The sequence below is a fragment of the Zonotrichia leucophrys genome, chromosome 1A (genome assembly GCF_028769735.1).
Source record: "Zonotrichia leucophrys gambelii isolate GWCS_2022_RI chromosome 1A, RI_Zleu_2.0, whole genome shotgun sequence".
Taxonomy (NCBI): domain Eukaryota; kingdom Metazoa; phylum Chordata; class Aves; order Passeriformes; family Passerellidae; genus Zonotrichia; species Zonotrichia leucophrys.
The window spans coordinates 21,660,316-21,674,333 of record NC_088170.1 but is presented as its reverse complement, the minus strand read 5'-3'; the positions used below and the strand labels follow the sequence as shown (position 1 = coordinate 21,674,333).

Here is a 14,018-nt window from a genome sequence, read left to right as displayed (position 1 = left end):
TACACTGAACAAGAAAAAAAGTCCCTGTAATATTCAAACTCAATTCACAGAGCTTGCAGTCAAGAATTTCATTCAGTGCATTTATAAATGTATTTTTACAATTTTTAAACAATTTCTTTTCTGTAGCTGTGTCAGCTAGTGTCCAAAGGCACAAACTGTGATGTGGGCGAGTCCTTGAAAATGAGTAAGGGAATATCCATCATTTAAGACTACAATCCCTCCAGAGTTCTGCTCTGGTTTAGTTTTGCCTGCTATATTTGTACACTCATTTCTTAATGCAAACTTCTCCCTCCAGGTCTCTGAAAGAACTCATTTTGAGCCAGGCAGGAATGCAACCCGAGAGCGAGGCAGAGCTGTTCTCTTGCCACCAGAACGATACCTGATGTCTCGTGTGAGAGTTCCTTCGGCCTCGGCTAGAAGCATTATTAGAAATAAAAGTATGAGAAAGAAGAAGATAGTAAATACAGCAAAGATACAAGATCCAGAATAGTGTTGATCACAATTTCACACAATATAATAAATTCCTAAAGTCATAGGAAATCAAAATCTGGATATCAAACCCAGGGAAATGCTGCTTCTCCACAGACTTTGAACACTGGCTGTTATGACAATAGCAAGCAGGTAATTGTGGTAAGTTGTGGGATGCACCACTACACCCTACCTACTACATGGAGCAAAGTTTCCTACTTAAAAGCAGGCTGACAATACTATTCCTACGTGATTAACACAACTGTAGGGAGGCTAATGTGAGAAACGACTCCCCCTCTCTCCCTTTGACTTCAGGAAGTATTATATTGATCAACTGGGAAAGAAGAGCCCCAGGACAGACTTAAACATAATGATCTGCCTCAGCTTTGGTGAGCTGGTGACCATTATAGTAAGAAGTGTTGAGATCAGCCACGGGGGTGGCTGGTGCCAGTACCTTGATGAAGGACTCCAAATCACCATTAAACAACTTAGCACTATACTGTGATCGGGGTCTGGGCTTCCTGTGTTTCTGGGGCTTAGGGGGAAGATTTGGAGGCCTAAGGGAAGGGAATATGATTACTGAGCAAGTTAGAATTAAGTCACACAATAAAATGAAATGTCTGTAAGCTCATGGCAAAACAACAGAACATTGTAAAGGGAGCAATAAACACAATACTTATCAAATAAAGACTTTCCATCAAATTTAAGTGTCCCACATTAAAGAGAGGAGAACTCCCCCATTAAAAATTACTTATGGTTAAATAATGACGTTCTTTATGAATCCCTGTTTTGCAGTTTTACCATATAAATTTATTCCAAACACTGCACAATTGGAATGGCTTTTGTTTGTCATGGTCATGCATAAAATGTGCAGCACCACTAGAATTCATCCTGCCAGCCATGGCAGAACACAGACCACTCGAAGCACCTCTTATCAAGCAGAAAAGTTGCTTCATGCTGGAGAAAATCCAAATGCAAATTAAAGCTGCTCAGCACACTCCTAAGATGCTTCAAAAACAAACTGTCTGCATTTTTAACTAGAGCCAAGAAGGTGAAAGAGCTTTAGCTTTGCACATCCAACCAATCAACAACTTCACACATGAAAAGAAACACCTTGCTAATTGGCTAATGGAATTAAAAGGATATCAACCTGAACAAATAAATAAAACCAGAATAACACATAAAGAAGTAAAGGAAGAACACACAAAACTTTGGTCTGCAAAATTTATCTAGTGTGTTACACAAGGTGACTAATACTGAAAGAGATTACAGGAAATAAATACTGTTCTCTAGATCACAAAAAACTTTGTGAATGTCATGCCAACAGTTAAATGCCAACAGCTTCCTTAGTACCCATGCACCAGCAGTTTCTACAGGTTTTTTGGACTTAGCAAAAAATCAAATGTTTTTGGGGGATCAGTGAGAAACAATAAGGCATAGAGCATTCAGCAGTGAGACTTCAGTTTGTTCGAATACTGTCAGCTATTTTAAACTCATCTTTAAAGACATCTTCTTCCCTTCTACAATTTAACTTTGATCTCAAAGAACTTTTCTGTTTGCATGTTCAACAGTCCAGAAACATAACTGAACCCGGGGGCAACAGGCAGGACCCAGCCAAAGCCCAGGAGCTGGTGTGAGGAACACATGGGCAGGCCCTGCTCCTCAGAGTACTTTTCTCTAGGTGACCAGCTGTAACAAGATATGAGGTAAGATGGCTTCACTGCTCCCCCACTTTGCTAAGGTAAAATCACTGACTGAATCCATCATCTCCTTTCAGTTATTTACACAGCAGGGAACTTAGGATGATGTGAGCCTGATGAGTCGCCTGCATTGGAGTCAAGAAAGGAGGTTTTTCTCATTAGACATAAACTTGTTGATTTCCATGCATTCCTGGAATAGTAGCACCTGGAGGCAGAGTTAAAGGTACAATTGTCAGAATTAATGGCAGCAATTGGGAAGAATGCTCTGATTTGTAACCACTTTTCAACTGAGGTCATGTAAGCAAAGAAATTTAGTAAGTCCAACTTCACAGAGCTAATAAAGAACATGGAGTGGTGGGAGAAAATCCAGCATAAAGTCTGTAGAGATGTCCTGGAAGCATCAGAACCAGGAATACGGTTCTTGAAGGCATTGGACAAAGACGTATTGCATGGGAAGGGAAGGGAAGAGTGGGACCAAGCAAGCTGGGCTGGATGTTCCTGCTGTAGCAGGGCACACTGCCTGTAGCAGTGATACATACAAGTGGCAGCTGCAAATTCAAGCAGTTGCCATTGCCCCCTCCTAGCCTCTGGGGCCTGCAGAGCTTATTCAGGTTTATATCTGGAGGCAACTTCAAAGCCGTGGCATTACACAACTGAAAAAGTACATGCAGCACAAAGCTGGGAGATCTAACACTGAATCCCTTCTCTTCTGTGGATATATAGACCCATTTCAGTATGGAATACATGGATGCAGGGGGAGGCAGGTATTTGTGTTCAGAGCTGGGTTATCAAAGACACAGTCCATTGCCCAAATTGATTTTCCTACCAGCTTCTTTTAAACTGTGTATCCTGACCAATTGAATCACAAACCATGAAAGGCAAGGTATCTCTGACAACTGAAAAATATTTATTTTTGAGCCTTTAAGTCCTCCCTGCAACTTCCAAATTTGAGGTGTGATTCACAAATATTTTTGAGGATCTCCCAGCTTGTCCTACCCTTGGCACTGGCCAAAGCAGCTCACAAAAATGAGGAAGATGAATGGTCTGATCCTTTACTCATCAGCATGCTGAAACAGAAATGCTGGATGTTAAAACGCACAGAGTCTGTACATAATTTATGTAACAACAGCAACAAGCCTTATGAAGTTGTTCTAAAATTTGTAAATGCTAAGATTTTACCTATTTTTTAACTCTAAACCAAGTCAGATAAAAATATCTTACCTTGTTGTCATGTATTCAGCTCTGTGACCTAGAAAGTTCAATAAACAGGAAACAAATGATTTGTAGGTTTTAGGTTGAAATTTTTGTATCTAAATGATACTTAGCAAATTATTTTTAGCTCTAACTTTCATACTACCAGCAAAAGATATAAAACTATACAACAAATAGGGCACTGTAGTAACCTACTATCTCCACAGTTCCATTTAAAATACAAACACAACCCATGTTATGGAACAACTTTTAAGAAGCCTACCCAAAGATTTAGAGTCACTTGATACTGTAAATAATTTCAAAAATTCCAAACAATGTCTATTGTTGGTGCTCATATGTTTCAGTGGCTAAATCAGTATGGAAATAGAGCTGTGCCAAGATTAGATTACATCTCCCCCCCTATGCCTTGTGCCTAAACCCGTTCAGTGCTGAAAATGCAGGGCTCTAGAGTAGTTAATAAAAGACTGCCTACTCTCTTTTCTCTGCGTATTACAGGGAAAAAGCACAACACTATCACTGAGAAACACGGCAGAGAACTGCAGGGAACTGTAAAGAAGCAAATATCATATTCCAGAAAGGCTCCTTGGCAGATCAACAGACCAGTAAATCAGGCATGACTGACTCATCATAATGAAAAGCAAAATAATGAAACAGGACAAAGATCATGGTATGGTAAGTTCCAATGAGCCCAGCATTGCCAAAGGGAGATAGATGGTGCCCTATTAATTTAGTAAAAATCTTTGAAAATGTCAGTAAAATACTGGATAATGAAGAATCAGTTCAATTAATTTACTTAAGCTTTCAAAGGCCACTGATAACTTTCTTCACAGGAGGTGACGAAGGAAACTAAACAGCCATGGATAGAGTGGCAAAATATTCTCACTGATCAAAAACCAGCAAAGAAAAGGGAAACCCAGCGGACTTCTAATGGTCTTTTTTTATCATGGCAAAAAATGTAGCAGCCATCTACTCAGACCTTCCCATTAGGACTATTTATTCAATCCAGAAGGCATTTATTAATATCTTGAGAGATCACAGCAGCTAAGGAAGCAGAGCACTGTGCAGATAACTGAAATACTTTTGTATCAAATCATGACTAAACTGTGAAGGCCTTTAAAGGAGTTAAGTGACACACACTGCAAACAAAATTCACTATTAACACGTTCAAGTAAGGTATTAGTGAAGAATTAAACACCTATGCCAGTGAACAGATCTATGGATATGATCTCTGAAAATCACTCTGAGCTTCCCTTGGGCTGGGTCCAAGTACACGTCCCAGTTTGAAAGTGACACCAAAACAGCTTTTCAGACTCCAGGAAGAATGAATAACACTGATATGAAAACATACTGTTACGTGCCAGTGTCAGATGCACGCAAAGTACTACACAGTACTGAAGATCCTAGTCTGAAAATATATTTTGCAATACTAGAAGAGTGTGCAGCACAAAGAAAAAGCTCTGGGAACAATCTCTGACAGTAAGATACGTGGATCTAGCTGGCATCTATTTTAGCTAGGTGAAAAAGAGAGATCAAAGAAGAATATGAAAAATAACCTATGACAGAAAAAGAGTAAGCCAGGGACTTCTCCGTACTCAGGTTACTACGGGAAATTCACTGAGACTAAGAATTCCAATAATAAATGTTAGTAAAACAGAAGATGTTACAAATGCTGTGCCTGGGGGGTTTTAAGCACATCTTTGTTTCGGGCAAAAGGTGTCTGGGCCTTAGGGGAATTTCTTCCACAACTCCTTGTTTTCTTTCCTGCATTTGCTTTTGCTTTGTTGATTTCTTCTTTCAATAGATGAGCCTTTGGATCAGAACTAATCTGACGATCAGTGTGCTTCCTATGTTTAGTATCAATTTCATTTGAGTGTTTTTTATTTACTTTCCAAGTTTGTAGAAGCAGATTCAGCACAGAGCACTTCATCTATCTTCCCTGTGCAGATCATGAATATGTATCTGCTGCGTTCATAAACAGCAAGACTGTAGTAGGCAGGTGATGAACCAGAATAGAAGCCAAATGCTGTTAACATTGTGGGCAGCAGATGGAACCTGGATCTATTCAGCCTAAATCCTTACACTGTATAGTTTTGAATGAAAGCAAGAAAGGGTGCCAAAGGAAAACTTGCAGCTGAGACAATCCTCTCCTTCTCCCCACTTTATTTAACACAGCACACTGTGTTATTTGTCTGCAGTCTTGCTGATATTGAAGTTTCCAGAAAAGGCAGTTTGAGGGGAGCAGGGGAGCAGTTCCTGTCCTACAAATTCATTTCTGTATTAGCTACAGCAACAACATTCATAATACCACTGTAATTCGATCCTTTCAATCCTTCCCATTCAAGAAACTTCCAGAATCCAGGTCCTCCATCCAAGACATGGCCATTTTAATGCAGGTCATGCCTCAACTGAAGGGGGTACTAGAATTTCTTAACCTGTAAAAATGATGGCTCCAAATATCAGCTTTGAATGTAAATGTGTATGTTTGAGGTACCATTTGTATGTGCCATGCTATGGTGTTGGGACAAGTATGTGCAAAACCACTGTGGGCAACACAGATTAACTACATGGGGGTTACAGATGGCGTGTAGAAGGGAACTCTTCAAACAGAATAGTCCAAGCATGCCTCAGCATGGCAGAATGGCCCAGAGCCTAATGGCAATTTATCACTTGGGTCACCCTGCTGAGAAGTTTTTCTTTAGGTTTCCTTTCAAACAATTCTTTCCTTCCTTTTTTCCAACACCGTCTATGCAGCAGATTCTGTTGCCTTTTATCTCCCTCCCTTTCACTGTATTTTTCCAAAGATATTTCCAATGAGCTTCCAGAAGAAAAATGTCCTCTTTTTTGACCAAAGTCAGCGCTGCACAATGTTTTGTGTGAATAAACTGTTCACACACACATTCAAAATAAAAATCTATCAAATGAAAACTTCCACGAGAAAGAAGGTAACATAGGTAGCTGTCTAAAAACAGCTACCATCTTCTACAGTTCAGTTTTGAAAGAAAATGCTGCTTATATCCTACCCCCAAGCTCAGTCACTCCCTGGACAGAGGCACTGTTTGGGTTATAGCCACTGAACTGCTAATAGCTGTTCAGGCACCTCTACATGGTTTGAGGATCTGGGCTTTTGTATTAAAAGCAAAAAGAGATGTGATTAACTACAGATACTTGGCAGTAAAAAGAAAATAAGGTGATACATCTTTTAGAGTAATTATTTTAGCAAACAGGTTTCCTTTCTTGAGTCTAAACTTTAAATCACAGTCTTCAACTTCCAGAAGAAGATTTTTATTCTTTGTGATGTAATCTCACTTCCTCTCAAGTCTGTTCCACTCTATGTGTCTAGTCCTCAAGATTTGTACTGCAATTCCCCTTTTCCCTTCACTGCATGAGGAAGTGTCTGTTGGGAGGGCTGGTAAAAGGCTGGAGCTGTGTATAGTGTGTGATTCATTAAAAACCTCAAGTCAACAGAAATGGTTAGGGTGTAGAAATACTACATTTGTCACAGCTCTTAAATAAACCTGCACTGACTGTGTCACTCTCCTTGCAGGCAGGAGATTTTTCATTCAATAGTTCTGTTGCCAAATACAATAATTTGTCTAAACATCTGTGCAGTGGAAGTAAGTATGTGTTGAGGAAATAAAACTGTGTATACTCTTACCACTGGCACCAAAACTGTGATTGGTAAAAATCAAATCTATGTTTACTGGACAATTAAGCTTTAAGTTTTGTATTTTTTTCCTGAGTATCTTTGGCATTTCAGTAGGTTCCCTGTATAGTTTCGAATCACTTTTCAGTTTATTGCGTGATATTTACCTTCTCCAAGTGTCCTCTGCAGCAAGTCATGTTTTGCTTGAAGTTTTGTGATGAGATTGCTACCTTCCAGATATTCTCTGAATTTCTGTAGAAATGCAGATGAATCTATTACTATGCATGGCACATAAATCCCAGGAACTTCTGGGTAATGATTGCTTCAGGTGTTTGGTCTGCATCACATGAATGAGGAAGCAACCAACATACCATGAAATAGAACTGCTCTGTTTCCTGCTGGTTAGCTCTTCTTTTTGCAATGCTAGGCTTACTCAGGTATGTCTCAGAGACTGTTGACTTCACAGACTCTGTTGAGCGACTGTGCTGGAAACACTCTGACACATCATAATCTTCAATGGTGACCATATCTTGTATTGTCTGCAGGGTAGCCTCTGTTGTTTTCTTAACCTGGTATTAAAAAGCACAGTTTGCCAAATGCCAGATAAATATATAAAGGAACAGCTTAACAGGGAAGCTCATCACTCACAGTATTTCTCTGGCACACTCCCCCAAACAAACTGGTGTGTAAATGTGAAAAGTCAGGTGTGCTATAACAGATATCTATGTAACAGATATCCTGTCTTATTCTCTGCTTTATCATGGTCTTACCCACAAACACAGATGTACCCTTGTGTTGACCCCTGTACTGTGCAGTGCTGTGATGAGGGCCACAGTGACGTTCAGACTGCAGAAGTGGAATACATTGTTGACAGAGAGGGCTTGAGAAAGAAAAATTTCTTGTTTGTTCTCAGCCCAGACTCCCAGCCCTCCTATGACCTAAGGAGCACCACTGCTCTAGTGGAAACCCGGGCATGGATGCTGTGGACAAGGGATGCAGTTTCCATAGTGCAATAAAGTAACTGGTAAGGTTCACAAGGATGTGATTACTTCCCAGTTTTGCTTCAGATAGAGTCTCTAGTAGGGTCAACCAAATCATGAACATGTCTACACACAACTCCAATGTAGTCAAATATCCCTCCCATGCCTGTCAAACATGGTTTTTCCTGCTATGCTCTTGTACTTCATTTCACTGAAAGAAATTATCTTTCTATCTTTGTTACCTTGAGAGACTTTCTGAATGCAGGTGGTTGTTTTTTATTTTATGACTACTGTACATGTCTCATGGACATTAATATTTTGTTCTAGATATTCAACATACAAACTAGAATGAGAAAAACTGACATCTTGAAAACTTATCAGTAAAGTACATAAGAAGTACAGTAAAGTACAGTAAAGTACATTATTTCTATGTTTATTTTTAGGAACAGATTCTCATGTAAACTGGACTTTAACATTGCCTCAACTGTGACAAAAGTGCATTTTATTTCCACTGCCAGAGCAAGGGAAAGACAACAGCATCGTTTTTTCCATATTTTACAAAAAACTGCATTTTATTTTGCTAGGTGAGCTGTTCCCATCACAGGCATTCATTAGTCATGTTTATAAATAGCTGTAGCTGAGAGCATAAGAGATCTTGACTCAGCTACCACAAAAGACGTTTCAAATTCCTTTGTACTACAGAAGAAGCAAGTTGAGAACTGGACAGAGGGTGGTCACAGAAGACAATAACTGCTCTCAGTGGCTTTCTGTTACAAAAATTTAAAAATATGTGCTCCAACAAGTTTACACTGAAGCATCTGCAAAACATGGAACTCAGGAATGAGAATGTATGGACCGGTAAAAGACAAGGTTTCCAAACCTCTGTAAAGCAGGTGAGGATTCACCTTAGCCTATGTGCCAGTATTTGATGTTTAAAATTAAAACTGCTTATACAGATTGCAGCCACGGTCATTTAGAAGCTTTTGGCAAGGTAGAAAACACTGCACCTTCCTGAAAATTATGTTCAATGCTTAGCCCTTGTAGACATAGGTCTTACCTCCTCATTTTCAATTTTGAGTGTAGCCAATCGTGACTGCAGTTGCTGATACCTAAGCATAAGCTCTGCTTGCACAGGTTGCTGGGCAGAGACCTGGCAAACCTAACAAAGAATCAAAAAGAGCTGTAAGATGCAAGCAATTAAAAAAAACAGTCAATATTCTTGCTGTTCTTCTTAAAACTAGATTAATTCCTACCAAAGTTATTAAAACTTAATAAAGCAGACAATAAAATGTGCCCATCTAAATTTAAAGTACTTATGTGCTGTAAGGTGTGAAAGTATGTCCTACAGCTTATGAATAAAGAGCACAACACTTTTGTATGTGTGCTTTTTGTAGCTTTTGTATCACACAGAAATGCAAACCCTGGAGTTACCTTCAGAAAAAAAGATGTACATGCGTGATTTCAAATTCTGCTTTGCTACTGGCCTTTGGTGTAGCAGAACAGGGCACAGCTGGGGTACCTCGTATGCTTGAAATCTCCAGATGAAAAAATGGGAGAAGAAGAAGGGGGAAAGGCCACATTGCAGCAGGAATAATTTGGAGCAGCTCTGTAGCTGCTTCAAATAGCACCCACAAACTCTGTTATGAGTGATGCAGGTAGTAAAGACAAAGTCACGGCTTACACTGGTGCTGGGCTGAGCACAGGTTGGCCAGCAAATTCATAGCAATGTCATTATAAATGATACAGAATATAGGAACACTTAACAGTTTTTACATGAGAACTTTGAAGCAGCAGACAGTGCTGTAAAGTTTTGCAAAATGTTATTGCTGATCCACTGACTTTCAGTAGCTTTTACCAAACTCTTTGTAAAAGGGCTTGGTAAATGATAAACTCTCTATCCTGGTATACAGAAACAGTCACTTGGGGATACTTGTCAGTGTACAGACCTCATCACCCATGTGAGACTGGAACTCAAATTTCATTGGTGGACAAAAAGCAGTGGGGTACATTTCCATGAATCTTTGCTTGTCACTGCGTGGCTCCAAACAGTCAACTGCATTTTCAATGATGTCTAATCCCTCATGCCTGGAAGTTTCAAGATTATACTCTGCAGAAAGGTATGTTCTTAGGGCTCTGTTCAGACTAGCATGGTATCCAAGATCACAACACTAAAAAAACAACAAAGGGAAAAGAAAACAAATTTAAAAGGAGAAATGCCATTCCAATATCACAATCCTTAAACTGTCACTAAAATTTTCTGTCCTGAAATTTTTCAGTCTTTGAAGTATTTAACAAAATATCTTCTAAATTAAAATACACTACTGGGATCAAGACAGTAAGTATTTAGTATCCTCAATCTGTTGCAAAGATTAATAGACAGTTTTAGAAAAGAGATCAAGTGTACACGTGACAGTTTGCTTATCAGACAGGGAAGCGCAGGCACTGTTTATCAATAAAATTTGAGGCCCCACACAAGTGGGCTTCTTAGCATCAACAGCATCTGTAAGCCCTGAATCCCCTATTTAAACACACCCTAACATAACTATCATCTAAGTTAATGACAGCACCAAAGTGCTGCTGTCCTTGAAGCAATTCCGGCTTACCCTGCCTGCGCCCAAACCAAAACCTCCACAAATACTTTGAGCAAAAGCAAACCATCTAAAATGCTTTTTCAAACAACAGGAAAAGTTTAACATCTTTTTCCCTGATCATGAAAATGTATTTAATGTAAACACCTTACTTCCCATGCTCATATAAAGCCAGAAATGTACATCACGTTACAAAATGCAGAAAGTCATAATTTATGTATTTTTTTCCTATTAAATGGAATGTAATTGAAACCTAATTGGTAAAACATAAAGTTGTGTTTGTTCTTGAATTTTAAACATTCTCAATTTGCATTATTCATGTTTCATTAATATTTTAGAGAATAGCTGAATATATTTTAAAAATGTCACAGCAGTAGCATATCAGCTAACTGTTTCCCTACATTGTACAGTAAATACCCTCAGTTTCTTCTCAGTGAGCCTCCAGGTAAGGGGAGATGTCACCTCAATAGTGGCACATCAGTTTGCAAACAGTTGCATACAAAGCAGTGCTCTTTATCCAAACAGGTGAGATGTGCCCCAGCCAGAGGCCAGTGCCTGGCCAGAGCAGTCAGAGCACTCTGCTTTAGGGCACCCCTCAGTCCCCAGCCATTTTTCCTTGGTGCCCACCCACAGCCTGGAGTCACCCATCCCTGCAAGACTCCCAGGGTAACTATGGAGCTGGGTCAAGAAGCAATTTGGATTCAGTCCGCTGTACCCTACATGCATATATGCACTCTTTATATGAGTTCCCCCCTCACAGCTATTACAAACCCCACAGGACTCATGGGATCACATTCCGTCCCTTTCCTCTTACTTAGAAAGAGAAATAGACAGAGAGCGAGACAGAAGGAAAGAGCTTTCAACCTATTTACCAAACCAAAACCTGCGTATAGAAGGGAATGAAACACTTCTCTAATGAACAGAAGGGAATGAAACACTTCACACCTTGACTTAGGAAGGGTAATGACTAGTGATGAAGCTGCTCTCTGAAATCTAACAGAGAGCTGTTTATTCACAACAAAGCTTCCAGAAAGACTAAGTTTCCACTCCTAGCAAGTACTCAGGCAGTGACTGCAGATGGGACAGTGGCTTTCCAAAAAACCAGATGCTGAACTACTCAAACAAAATAGAAAAGATGTCATGTTCAATCACACACTCATATGTTAACCTCTCTCTTTTGCATTCATAAAATGGAAATTTTTGTTACACTTACTAAAACAGCCACTCAACCTTTATACTGTAGTGCATCCATATTTCAAAGAACACCAGCCTCAAAAATACTGTTTCTAAAAGGAAAAGTCTCTTGGTGTTTTTCTCTTGTTCTATGTCAAATCAGATCTCATATTTAATTCACTATCTTGGATGAAAAAGACAGACTAAAAGTGCTGATAAGAAAGTGAATTGGGACAGCTGTTTTATTTCATGTGCATTAGTTTCAGAGAGACCTCATAGAAGATTAAACTGAAAAGGAATTAGAAACAGAGGGCAGTGCCAGGTTTAGCATTGCCAACTACCCATGTGTTAGAAAACTACAGCCTGAATTTTGGCTCTGGTGGATTAATCCGAGTATTACTAGAAAGCTTATTGATTTACAATTAGAGCTGTGTGGGTTTCTGATGCAGCTTTTTTGCAAGCTGGAACACAAAATTGCAGTCTTTATGCTGCGATACAACTTCACTGTTTACCCCTTAATCTACTCAGTCACTATCACCATGATCATCTTTGGCAAGTGATGACAGCTGAACAAGGCAACAAATCAGACAAGAAGAGGATTCTTCAAGTGAAGCAGAGTATCTTGCCAGGCTAAGGCATTTTCTTGCAATGCCAATGCCAGCAAAGAAGACAAAAGTTAAATGCAGATCCTGAACTAATGCTTTATCACAAGTGTCTCTTTGAATGGAATTAAAAACATCTGAATTTGAAATTTTGCTTAAATTACTTATGTAAAAATAGAATTTGTATGAGGGAAGTTATTTTTTAAAAGCAAAACTAAACACTCAGACATCACAACTCTTACTTCTGCCATACCACAGCCTACTTTCCCTAAAACCTGGACACACAGGGTAACAACAGCTCTGCCATGGCATCTTGGTTATCCAGAAAGAAATGTTCTGTTTTAATCTGCTGGAAGGATGGTTTAGAAGAGAGAGTTGTCTGTACACACACACACACACACACACACACACACACACACACACACACACACGTATTTACATGATTTTCAGGAAAAATCTGTAGATTTGTGGAAAGACTTCTACAGTTCAAGTGAGCAACCACACTGTTGGCCAAAATAACCACGAGTGTTAGAGGCTCACTAGTCAGCACAGAGGGTCGAGCCAGGGTGCTCATCCATCTCTGGGTCATCTCTCTAGTCTATGGGCTAGAGAGGTGAGATGTCACTTGCTGCACTAAGACATGAAGATGAGAAATAACAGAATCAAGTCAGATGAGGGATGCATTTGGGATATGTGTGAAAAATTAATTTTGTAATTTGCATTTTATTCTTATTTGAAATTAAATTGGAAGCAGTCTCAAGAGCATTTACTGCCTTTATTGCACCCCAGAGTATATTTAGGCTTGAACAAAACAAACTGAAGTGCTTAGCACAGAGCTTCAACCAAACCAAGCTACTCTTATTTAATTTAATTTTGTTTCAGGAATAGTAATAAAATTCTAATGTCAATGGAGAGAGGAATTAATAAAAAAAGCCTTAATCTCTGAATAAGTCACTTTCTAAGTATTTTGTTACACAGACATCCGCATTCAAGTCAAAGGGATCTAAGGGTACATACCATATTTATGAGGAATTATATAATAAAGATTGTGAGCTGCACATATTTTACCCTAGTTTTAAACCCTGTTTTATGAATGATTAATAAAGAATCTTTACAGAATAAATTAAGTTCACAATAGCTAAATGTTCCTTAATTTCTTAACGGTCCAAAGCGTGCATACTGCAATTAGAGATTCAGAAACCACATTTTAAGAAAGACCCACACATTGGTATTTTATTTATTTCAGCAGCAGAACTACAGTAAAGTTGTTTTGATCACTATTTCCTAGTATTTATCTTCAGATCATAAAAATGCATGGTAAGTCTGAAAAAAGGTCCTTACCTTCCTCTTAGGCAGATTTAATTAAAGTAAATGAGTAAAAGTATGTGCCATATGGACAGATGCTGGCACTAACAGCCAGATTAGCAGCACTGTATAGTTTGTTGTTCCTCTGAAACCCAGAATCTTTAAAAAATTTCTACATACTAGGTAAAGCTTATTAAATTCAGCTAATCTTTACTGGTTTTTATAGGTACAAATAAAGAAATTAACTAATTCTGTCCTGCCCTTGAACTAGATCCCACTCTAGACAGCACAGAAAAAATACTTAACAGAAAATTCAAATTCCTCTACAATATGCCGGGGACAGAAAT

The 14,018-nt window shown here is 38.9% G+C and overlaps 1 protein-coding gene across 3 annotated transcripts in view; it reads right to left on the bottom strand.

Annotated features, from left to right (window-relative positions):
- The window catches only part of SRGAP1 (SLIT-ROBO Rho GTPase activating protein 1), a 139,593-nt gene that overhangs the window by 32,868 nt on the left and 92,707 nt on the right, over nucleotides 1–14,018 (bottom strand). For 2 of the 3 annotated variants that reach the window (XM_064701856.1, XM_064701858.1), the window contains 6 exons: nucleotides 9,950–10,171; nucleotides 9,061–9,162; nucleotides 7,395–7,592; nucleotides 7,191–7,275; nucleotides 3,390–3,417; nucleotides 923–1,025 (listed from right to left, as the gene is read on the bottom strand). In XM_064701856.1, the coding sequence (XP_064557926.1) occupies nucleotides 923–1,025; nucleotides 3,390–3,417; nucleotides 7,191–7,275; nucleotides 7,395–7,592; nucleotides 9,061–9,162; nucleotides 9,950–10,171 (738 nt within the window). Of the gene's footprint in view, nucleotides 1–379; nucleotides 414–922; nucleotides 1,026–3,389; nucleotides 3,418–7,190; nucleotides 7,276–7,394; nucleotides 7,593–9,060; nucleotides 9,163–9,949; nucleotides 10,172–14,018 lie in introns of all 3 variants that reach the window. The other variant, XM_064701857.1, reaches the window with a different exon arrangement.